The sequence below is a fragment of the Leopardus geoffroyi genome, chromosome E2 (assembly GCF_018350155.1).
Source record: "Leopardus geoffroyi isolate Oge1 chromosome E2, O.geoffroyi_Oge1_pat1.0, whole genome shotgun sequence".
In the NCBI taxonomy this organism is placed as follows: Eukaryota; Metazoa; Chordata; class Mammalia; order Carnivora; family Felidae; genus Leopardus; species Leopardus geoffroyi.
In genome coordinates this window covers 15,776,494-15,788,041 of record NC_059335.1, presented here as the reverse complement: position 1 = coordinate 15,788,041, position 11,548 = coordinate 15,776,494, and the positions used below count along the sequence as shown (strand labels likewise).

Below are 11,548 nucleotides of genomic sequence, written 5' to 3'. Positions count from 1 at the left end.
AGTATTTTTGGTTAATTTTTTAAAGGCTTAACTACTAGGAGTGGCTCAGTTGGTTAAGCATCTAGTTCTTGATTTTGGCTCAGGTCATGATGTCATGGTGAGATCAAGCCCCACATTGGGCTCTGCTCTGACAGAGTGGAGCCTGCTTGGGATTCTCTCTCCCTCTCTCTTTGCCCCTCCCTGGCTTGCAAGCAAGTGTGTGTGCTTACTCTCTCTCTCTCTCTCAAAATAAATAAACATTAAAAAAAATAAAATAAAGGCCTTGACTGCTAGATAATATAAGCTTAAGTATTTATAGGTGAAATGAGCTGATACCTGGGACATACTCTAAAATATTCTGTCAAAAAACAAAAAAAAGTGTAGGAGTGGGTGGGTAGATGAAACGGAAATGGCGAATAGTTAATGGTTGTTAAAGCTTGTCGGGTGCTCAATAAATACACTATTCTGCTTTGGGTATGTTTTTTAAAATGTTTAAGTTTATTTATTTTGAGAGAGAGTGTGTGTGCACAAGTTGGGGAGGAGCAGACAGAGAATCTCAAGCAGACTCTGCACTGTCAGTGCAGAGCCCAGTGTGGGGCTCAAACTCACAAACTGTGAGATCTTGACCTGAGTCAAAATCAAGAGACAGACTCTTAACCGACTGAGCCACTCAGGCACCCCTGCTTTGGGTATGTTTGAAATTTTCTCTAATAAAAAATGTTTTAAATGAGTATAAAGCTGTCACACAAAAAGTTTCTCTGGGAACAGTAACATCACATCTCACCTTTGCCTTCTCTCCTTTTTCAGCATGGCAGGGAAGACAGCCCAGCAGCCTGCTGGCCCTCGCCCATATCTACTGCTTGCTTTGTCCTGCTGAGCCGCCCAGTCTGGAGACCCTAGGACAGCACCTGCCTCCTGAGGTTGTCCCGGCTCGGTTGTCCACAGCGATGGTGGAGAACTGGACTCCACAGGCTCACAACCTTCCCGTCAGGCTTCAAGGGCCAGCATCCTTCATCCTGGGACTGGCGGCCCTGAACAATGGCTGAGGGCCAGGGGACCCCATAAAGTTACTCGGCAGCTCACAGGAGCCAGTAGCACTCCAGTGCCCGTGGACTATGACCACCTATCGGCCCATTCCCAGTGATGGTGTGGATCTGGCAGCCAGTTGTGGGGCCAGGGGGGCCGATGTCCTCCCCGGGCCACACACAGGGGACTATGCTCCCATGGGATTCTGGGTCCAGAACGGGGGCATGCCGCAGCCCATTGGTGAGAGCCCAGTCAGCGCCACCACCCGCCCCAGTCCCACCACCCCTGCAGTGCCCAAGATGGGTGTGCGCGCAAGAGTGGCTGACTGGCCGCCCAAGCGGGACGCCCTGAGAGAGCAGAACAACCCAAGCCCCTCACAGGACGCAGACGGCACGAAGGCCACAAAGGTGGCCCATTCCATGAGGAGCGTACAGAACGGACAGCCTCCTGTCAGCACCCCGGCTTCCTCAGTGCCCAAAGCCTTCCACAGACTCTCCAGGAGAAGGTCCAAAGATGTGGAATTCCAGGACGGGTGGCCCCGGTCCCCCGGCAGGGCCTTCCTCCCCCTGCGGCACCGCAGCAGCAGCGAGATCACCCTCAGCGAGTGTGACGCGGAGGACGCGGGGGAGCCGCGGGGACCCCGGCACACAGGGGCCCTGCCCCTCTTCCGCGAGTACGGCAGCACGTCCTCCATCGATGTGCAGGGCGTGCCGGAGCAGAGCTTCTTCGACATTCTCAACGAGTTCCGCAGCGAACAGCCGGAGGCCGCGGGCCCCCAGCCCCTCAGTGAGCTGCTCCAGGCTGATCCGGGGCCCCACGTCCCGGGGGGCGGCGGCGGAGCCAAGGGGGACCTCCGCAACGGGCAGCCCGCCAAGGACAGCCTCCTGGTGCTCCAGCCCGCCAAGGAGAAAGAGAAGGCCCGCAAGAAGCCCGCGCGCGGCCTGGGCGGCGGGGACGCGGCCGACTCGTCCATCTTCCGGAAGCTGAGGAGCGGGAAGACGGACGGCGAGGCCGGCCGGGCCCCGGGGGAGGCCGAGGAGGGCCGGAGCCCCCCGGAGGCCGGCCGCCCTTGGGTCTGCCAGAAGAGCTTCGCCCACTTTGACGTGCAGAGCATGCTGTTCGACCTCAACGAGGCGGCCGCCAACAGGGTGGCCACGGCGCAGCGGCGCAACACCACCACGGGCGCCTCGGCCGCCTCCGCCACGGCCGCCCTCTCGGCGTCGCGGGCCCACGGCCTGGGCGGCCTGGACGCCGCCTTCCCCAGCACGGAGGACCTGAACTGCAAGGAGAACCTGGAGCAGGACCTGGGCGACGACAACAGCAACGACCTGCTGCTCAGCTGCCCGCACTTCCGCAACGAGATCGGCGGCGAGTGCGAGCGCAACGTGAGCTTCTCGCGGGCGGCGGTGGGCTCCCCGGGCGGCGGCGGCGGCGGCGGTGGCGAGGGCCGCCCCGCTGAGCCCGCCCTCAGCGCGCACCGCACCAACGCCAGCATCTCAGTGCTGGAGGTGCCCAAGGAGCAGCAGAGGACGCAGAGCCGCCCGCGGCAGTACAGCATCGAGCACGTGGACCTGGGCGCCCGCTACTACCAGGACCACTTCGTGGGCCGAGGTGACCGGGGGGGAGGGGGGGGGGCGGGGCGGGCAGGCAGGCGGGTGGCAGCAGCTTGTCCCCGGGACCCCCGCCGCTCGTGCATTCCCTATGTGCGGCCGCCCACCCACCCACCCGGGATTCAGTGAGCGGAGCCTCATCTGGCGCTTAGCTGGATGCCTCACCTGGGGCTCAGCACGCCAAACCCTTGAGCCACGGGAAACAGTAGATCCGCATGTACTTAGCAACCGTGTGCTGGGTTCAGCTAGGTGATAGGCACCGTCTCGAGCCTGAGGATACAGTATTGACTAGCTTAAAATCAAGATCTTGTCTTCCCAGCACTTGGGGGGCGGGGAGCAAGACAAAAAAAAAAAAAAAAACTTGATTAATGTGCAAAATATATAAGGCAGCATAGGGTGGCAAGTGCTATGGAGAAACATAAAGTAAGGGAGAGGGAAATCGTGTCAAGGTCAGAGGCTTCGCTTGCAATAGGGAATGGTTTGGGAGGACCTCCTAGGTAGTTGAGTACAGAGCTGAAGGAAGGAGCTGTGTGGAGTTTGGGGACAGTGTTCCCGCACAGGGAAGAGCAAGTTCAATAGTCCTGAAACATTAAAGGAGGAGGGAGGAGGCCAGTGTTGCTGGGACAGAGTGGCTGAGAGAGTGTGGCAGGAGCTGAGGGAGAGAGGTGACGAGACACATAGTGTGGGACTTTGTGAGTCATGGCGAGGACTCTCACTGTCTTTGCCCTGAGTGAGATGGAGCCACAAGAGAGTTCTGAGGAGCAGAGAGGGCCCTGAAGTGACTCAGGTGTTCACAGCCTCCTCCTGGGGGACAGATGCTGGGGGAGGGGGAAGCAGGGAAGCCAGGGAGGAGGCTGCTGTAGTAATCCAAGCAGGAGAGGATGATGGACACATCCAGGTTGGGAGCCCATGAGTGCAGGACTAAGCAGGCAGGTTCTGGATCCCCTCTGAAGGTGGAGCGATTGATGTTTAGAAGGTGTTAGCACCAGGGAGACATGGGCTTCCTGCATCATTAGGTTCATTAGTGCTGGTGGGACAATTTGAGGAGACACCACAGCATAGTGCAGAGAACCCAGGCAGCTACAGGAGCCGGGCAGGGCTGGGGCAAAGGGCAGCTCCTGCTCAGCTCCAGCTCACTGTTGTCATGCAGGAAATACAGGCAAACCCAGTGTTGCCAGCCTTTCCGATTTTTCAAGATTCTCCTGAAATGAAGCTTTTTTTTTTTTTTTTTTTAATGCGGATTCTCCTAATTTTTAAATGCTGACAACTGTATTGGTTTAGAATTGCTCATAACTGCCAGTGACAGACTTTAACTACATAGAAGCTTATTTCTATGATATAAAGAAGTCTGGAGGTCAGCAGCCCAGGGCTGGTATGGTTACTCCTCAGCATCAGTGGAATGCCATCCTTAGTGCATGGCCTCCAGCCCTCAGGTGGTCTCCTGGTCCAAGATGGCTGCTGCAGCTCCAGCTGTCGCATCCATATTTCCAGGCAAAGAAAGAGGAAAGGGTAAGGGTAAAGAGGCAGATCTCTTGTCAAATCACCTCCCTTTAAAAAGCTTTCTCAGAAGCCCCATCCAGCCACTGCTGCTTATTGACCACTCCTATCAACAAGGCAGGCTGGGAAATACAGGTTTTCAACTAGACAAATCCCTTTTTCCTCCCCTAAGAATAGAGGGTTTTTCTTGAAAAGAAGGGCAGAATAGAATGGATAGGCAGCTAGTACTCCACAGCAACTATTTAAAAAAATTGTTTTCAGCCAGTGTCCTAGCCAAACCTAACAAATTTCAACTAAGTCATTCCACAGGGCTCAGAGTGCGTGCAGGCTCTGGAGCTCCAGCATTGGAGTCCAGACAGCCCTGGGTTCAGGGTGCCTGTGTCATAGCTTATTAGCTTGTATGACATATTTCACCCCTGGGACTCTGTCCTCACATGAGGAATGGAGACAATTGTAGCAGCATCGCATGTCCCAAAACAAAAGGGCACAGAAATTAAAAATGAAAGGATGGGGAAAAAGAAAGTTCCAGACAGTTGCTAATGAGAAAAGTTGTGAATGTTTGTGCACCTGGCAACCTGGGTTAGAGGGATATAAATGAAAAACAGATAAGGCTACAGGGAGAAGTAAACAATCAGTGGGAGACGCTGACAGGGTCTCTCTGAAATTCACCCATCTAGCGGTCAAGAAATCAGGCTGTAGAGGATTTGAATGACTCAGTCAAAACCTGATTCTACATTTTTGTACCTAACCAACAGAGGACACATTGTTTCCAACTCATATATAGAAATACCGACATAAGACTGGTGAGGATCGAATAAGATTGTACATTAAAGCACTTAGTTCTTCATTGGGCAGATAGTAAGTACTCACTAGGGAGCTTTATTTAAAAAAAATTTTTTTTTCTTTCAAAATTGGACTTCTTGGTAGCCCTGGAAGTTTATAAATTCCTCATCGGTCATTGTTCAGTGAGTGCCTGCTGTATGCCAGGAATGCAGGGCGCTGGGTATGCTTCGGGAGAAAACAAAACAGAACAAGCCCTGCAGATGTTTAGGAATGAACCGATTATCTGTGGAGCAGATACTGCTTATGCTCTCTGACCTGCTGGGGAGATGGTTTAACCCAGTGCAGCCATTGGTCTGACTGGCACCGTTAATTAACACATTATTTAGGCCTTCGATAAGCTTTTGGTTCACTAAAAGCATCTCATGAGAACAGGAACCATCAGCTAAATATTCAGAGCACCGGGATGGGAAGGAATTTCTGGCAAGGGGTGGATGTTGACTTGAGTCAAGACAGGCTGCCGGTGGGTATCCACCACAAGCAGGAAACACTTGGGTTACACATTGGAAAAAACTGTTTGCTGGAAGGATTAGAAAACAGCAGCATGTTTTAGAGAAAGGGGGAGACAGCTGCTATTTAGGGGAGAGAACAGGAGACTTGCTCCATGATTCAGTGGCTCTATTGAGGGAGGGAAAAGAGTAGCGTTTAAGTATCCTAGGTATGTAGAAGCATGGTTGGATAAAAGCGATGCTTGGGGACTTGAATCATGGTCCCTTTTCTTGACAAACATCACGCCCTGGGATGATAAGAGCTAGCATTTCTTTTGTGTTACTGTGTACTTGGCTGTGTGCTAAGTGCTTCACGCCTGTTAACCTATTTGATCCTCACAACTGTGCTGAGAGGTGTGTCCAGCCTTACTGCTCCCGTTTTCCTGATGAAAGTGCTGTGGAGTGCCTTGGCCTGGGCCATCCATCTGACCTAGTGGCAGACACCCTGGATTTGAGTCCTGCGAGCAGCGCGGTAGAATAGAATCTTAACCACTTCACAGGGCTAGTTGGCAGCTGAGCTAATGATGGACGTTTGCAAATCTGGGATAACCATAGGCTCTGTTTTTTACGTGCCAGACACTGTGCTAAGCATTTAATATTTGTAGTCTCATTTCACCCTCACCTCACATTGACTCGATGAGTTATGGGTAGTGTCAGGGCGCCCGTTTTTCGGATGGAGGAACTGAGGCTCAAAAAAGTTCTGTGACTTGGCTGAGGTGGCACGGTCAGGTCTTGCCGTCAGTCTCTCTGTCGAGTGTGGCCATGACCAGGCGGGAGGTTTGTGTGAGCAGGATCCCGCGGGTTGCCCAAGAACCTGCCCCGGGCATCATCCCTCCTTCCCAGAGAACTCACTCTGAACGCTTCCCTCTCAGAACATGCCAATTACTTTGGTGTGGACGAGAAACTAGGGCCAGTGGCTGTGAGCATCAAGCGGGAGAAGTTGGAGGACCACAAGGACCACGGGCCTCAGTACCAGTACAGGATCATCTTCCGGACCCGTGAGGTAAGTCGCATCACCGTTATTAGTTTACGTAAATTACAGCTCGATAGCCCCTCACCCTCTGTGAGCCCTTACTCTGTGGTAGGTGCTTCCCCTGCTTCACCTCACGCAGTCCTCCTAATAACCTCCCGAGAGCACTTCTGTTCGTCTCTCCATTTTACAGAAGAGAAGACTCAAGACTCAGAGAAATGAAGTGACTTGTATGGGCTCAGTGAATAAGGGGCCAGGCCAGGACTGGGATCTTGGAGAGCCCACAATACTTACATTGTACAAGAGATTCACTCTGGTTAGAATAGGAAATAAAGGGAGACGTGTAAGGGATCCTTTCAGGATCATGAGATGTCCTGCAGAATGGAAAGAATTAAGGCAGCAAGCCTCAGGCACGGCAGGAATTGGGGAATCTCAGCCACAGCAGGCACTGCTGTTGGTGCCACTCAGCTCAAAACACTCGCAGTGCTTTCAAGTCTGAGTAGAGAAACCCGTTGTCCTGGTTTGGGCAGAGAAGGTCTTCCCCTAGACTAAATATCAGCCGTGGCTAGGGAACAAGGCCTGCTGGGGGCATCCTGCTCAATTAGGACTCTCAATTGTAATTGACAGAAATCTACTTCTAACTGGTTCAAGCCAGAAATAGAATTTTTCGGTTCATATAACTGCAAATCCAGGCGGGGTAGGGCTGGCTTCAGGCATAGCTGGATCCAGGCACTCAAATGATGTCACCATATTCTGCCTCCAGACCGCTCTGTTCCTCTAAGCTCTGCTTTTTTGCATTGTGAATGTCATTCTCTTCTCTTCTGCCACCAGCAAGCTCTCTCCATGTCATGGGAAAATGGAGACTGGCTGCTCAACTCTTCTACATCTTTGTATGTCTCCTCCACAAGGAAGAGACACTTGCTGCCATATCTGTGGGAAGGACTCTGACTGGCTCTGCTTGGATCACGTGTGCTCCACTGGGACAGGGCAGCACACTGTAATTGACAGTTCAGTCGGAATCACCTGGGGGAGGCAGTCCTTCTGCCAAGAGGGGCGCTAGGCCAGCAAAAACAGCAGACTTCCAAAAGACCCAAGTAAGGAAGAGCTTTCCAGGAAAGGGGTGGGAGTCAGCTGGGCAGGCCCCCCAAAGTGGGTCTCCCTCAGCCCTGCATTGCCCCATCCGCCTTGTTCCTGGCCTTTGCCCAGGTCCTGGTGGGACCCCAGCAGCCTGCCGCTGCCGCCAAGGACTTTGGGTGTGAGGCCAGCCGAGCCTGGACGTCATCCAGACTGGCAGATGGTACACCGAGGGCCCTAGCCCCATCCCCTCACGAAGACCCTCTTGCTGAGGGGGAGTGGGATGACACAGAGGCTTTGTAGCAGCTTAGAGGAGGCAGTCCCACAGCGCCCCCACAGGTCGTCACCGGCACCTCTGTCACCTTGCCCCTCTTCCCTCTCCTCACCTTTCTGGCCAGATGAGCGCTGGGGCAGAATGTGATGTGACAGCTCACATGGCATCAGATTGTGTCACGACATCTGGGGATCTGCTGGGTGAAATAACAAACACTAGTAAATAATATTTTATTACAACTGCCGTGACATTGCAGATCTACTTAATAACACTGTGTCGGATGTTTTCTTTACCCTTTATGTACGTTCATTCACTTAAGTGTCACGACAGTTCTGTGATGAAGGCACGGTTGTCCTCATTGACAGATGACGAAACAAGGCCCTGAGAGGTTGAGGGCTTTGCCCAAAGCAGCATCCAGTAAGTGGCAAGGGGAAGAGTCGGCCTGCTCTCTAGCCCCACTCGGCTGCCTCTGGGATTCCACTGACGGGGCTCAAAGCTGCACAGCAGACCCATTGATGAGTTACAAACTCAGCTTAGTGCCAGCGCTTTTGTGCTATTGTTTCTTATTAATAAAATTGGAATATGTAGAATGAATTTTTAAAATACCGCCTGCACTGCATGTACTGGGAGTCATGAGACTTGGGTGCGGGGATGTTGGGTCAGGGTATATTGTTTCTGCTGTGGTTCCTATTCAGTGAGTTTGAAACCGGCTCAGTGCTGCTCCTGCCTTGTGCCTGCTTCCACGCACTTCCTAGCCCCAACACCCACAAAACAAGCCTCCAGTCCCCCCCCCCCAGGATCGGCATGAGGCTCTTGAGGCCCCAGGACACAGGTCCAGGATTCATCCACACGGCAGAGATTCACTCAGCACCACCACCTGCCATCCCTGCTGCACTCTTGTGGGGGAGGCAGACAATACACACATACTTTGATAAATTACACAATGTGGTAAGTGAGACAAGGTAGAAAGTCAAGCAAGGAAGAGATAGGTGTAAGGGGCGGTTCAGTGTTTAGGCAGAATGGTCAAGGGACGTATCACTGGGAAGATAACATTTGAGTAATGACCTGAAGGACATGAGAGAAGCAGCCATGTGGACATCTAGAACAAGAGCATTCCAGGCAGAGGGAACAGCCATTGCAAAGGTCCTGAGGCATGATCACATCTGGCACATTGGAGACCTGGTATGGATTCCTAGTTCAGCCATTCACCAGCTGTGAACCTGTACACCTGGCTTCTCCTCTCAGAGCCTCAGTTTCCCTCTTGGGAATCCCAGTCTTCTCACAGTCCCTACAATCCCTATAGTCATGGATCCAGTGGGGTTACCCATTAGGCAGTGCTTGGCCTGGCACTTGGAAGGACCCCAGTGAAGTTAGCCATTGGTAAGGGTCTCAGTCTACTGTCCCCTTGTCACATTCCAGGCAGCCCTGTGCATTTTGGCCCACCATGAGGTTCACAGCCACAACCGGGCCTTTTTCTAACCCCACATGCATGCAGGCTCAGCCCCGAGCCCAGCTCCTGGTGGAGCTGCCCTACTGGGCACTCAGGCCTGAGGACCTCATCACCTGAGTTGGAGGGCGGGCAGTGGCCAGCAAGGTTTGCCGTGCCTCTTCCTCAAGCCCTTCCTATCGTGGCGACAAGGTGGACAGTCCACAGCCCCCAGTAGTAACAACAACAGTATCCACAATAATAGCTAACACTTTTAACACACATTCTTGCCAGACAGTGTCCTAAATGTTTTATATGCATGAAGCCCAAATCTTCTCAACAGTCTTATGACATGGGTCCCATTATTCCCATTCTACAGATGAGGATGGGAGGCTGAAGCCCAGGGAGATCATCATTTGTCAGGGTCACCAATGGCAGAGCTGGGACATGGACCAAAGCTTCCCGGGGCCTGGGCCCAGGCTCTTAACCACTCAGCACACTGCCTGTGGGGTCGAGTTTGAATTCTAGCTCTGGGAATGGACAGCCCTGGGTTCAGTCCAGTTCTGCCACTTACTAACCATGTGACCTTGGTTTTTTACTAACCATGTGATCATGTTGGCTTTACCGCTGGATTCAGTTTCTTTATCTGTGAATGGGCTCTGTGCTGTTTGTTCCCTGTCTCCTAGAGCGGCAGGGAACGTTCTCATGGACTCGCACACATGAGGTGGTAGCCTGAGGCTGTGAGGCAGTGAGTACTCCAAGTGGTAGATGCTACTATGAGCCTGGCCTGTCACTGTCCCCACCACCCCCTGCCAGGGTCCGAGGGCCATGCCAGGAACCAAAGGTGGAGTTCACGGGCAGAGTTCTATCCTCCTGTCCACATGTACATATCTTAGGCTCCCGTAAACCAAGGTGTGGGGTCCAGGGTGAAGGGCTTGGGCTGTTTTCCAGGCCAGCAGGCTGGCCCGCCCCAGATGGCCACCCCCGGCCGCTGAGCAGACAGTTGAGTGGGCCCATATCTCCCGGCAGATGGGTTGTGAGCGTTGGCAGCACTGAGCTTCCCGCCAGGGCAGAAACAGACTTGGAGCTGGGCTCTGGCATCACACGCCTGAACAGCGGCCCCCTCCCCCCGCCCCGCCCAGCCTGGACAGGACGAGCCCTGGCCTGAGCCCCTTGCTGGCGTGTCTCTCCCAGGACACAGGAAAACCCCAGGCAACCAGGGACAGTCTGGCCTCCAAGCCCAACAAGTCCCCCTTAGCCCAGCAAACGTGAGTTTTTGACTGGCCTTGATTTTGTTAGGGTTAGAGGTTTGGATTTGTCATTTCTTTTTTATTTAAAAAGTAACAGTCACTCCTTAACAATTTAAGTATATAAGTAAGTGTACAAAGTAGAAAAGGGAGAGTCTCCTAGTAAGTGAAAAAAGCAAGTATAATAGTGTGAATCGACTAGGACTTCGTTTGTATTCAGTAGTTAACTCTGATCGTCTGTGTGTGTGTGTGTGTGTTTATGGAAATAATCTCCAAAGCATATTGTTAAGTGGGGAGAAAAGTCAACTATAGCTTCCTATTAAAGGTGAAATGTAAATTCTTAACTATGCATATGGTTTTGTACAAATACATTTGACACGTGTATACATAATAATGGCTAACATGTATTGAGTGCTCACTGGATGCCAGATACAAAGCTGAGCACTGTATGTGGATTATCTTATTGAATCTTTACAGCCCTTTGAGAGAGTCATTATCCGCATTTTATAGATGAGGAAAAAGGCACGGAGAAATTAAGCAACTTGCCCAGGGTTACACAGTTAAGGAATGGGTAGAGTCAGGACTTGAATCCAGGCAGACAGACTCCTAAGTGACCTCCCAGGGGAAGTCCCCGACGCGTGCACCCACCGCCCAGCAGAGAAAAATGCATCTAAGTCAGGAGCCGACAAAGAACAACCTGTGCAAATAGAAACCTCCCTGCATACATGGCCTTGAGACTTTTCTATGGCTCATGTGACTGCTTATCCTCAGCGAGATGATGCCGGGTATCGTTGAGGATGAGGTCACACAGGGCCTTGCAGGCTGAGCAGGGTGTATAGATTTTACTTGGAGAGAAATGGGAAGCCACTAGCCCGTTCTGCACAGAGGAGAGGCGTGGTCTGACTCAAGCTGCTGCAGGAAGAGTGGCCTGGGCCGGGGTGGCAGTGGTGTGGGAGCAGGGAGACCAGGAGGCAGCTATCATCATAGGCCAAGTAGGCGACGATGACAGACAGGACCAGGTGGAGAGTCGAGATGGCCACTCGTTGTGCCCTGCCAGTGCCCTACTTAATCTCCCCAGCAGAGAAGGCAAAGCTGGGAGCTTTTCAAGTAGTGGCTT

At 52.7% G+C, this 11,548-nt stretch overlaps 1 protein-coding gene across 6 annotated transcripts in view; it reads left to right on the top strand.

Moving 5' to 3' along the window:
- SIPA1L3 (signal induced proliferation associated 1 like 3) overlaps positions 1–11,548 on the top strand; it is a 237,928-nt gene that overhangs the window by 137,906 nt on the left and 88,474 nt on the right. For all 6 annotated transcript variants that reach the window (XM_045440895.1, XM_045440889.1, XM_045440892.1 and 3 more), the window contains 2 exons: positions 787–2,616; positions 6,313–6,443. In XM_045440895.1, the coding sequence (XP_045296851.1) occupies positions 1,095–2,616; positions 6,313–6,443 (1,653 nt within the window). In that variant the 5' untranslated portion in view covers positions 787–1,094. The remainder of the gene's footprint in view (positions 1–786; positions 2,617–6,312; positions 6,444–11,548) is intronic.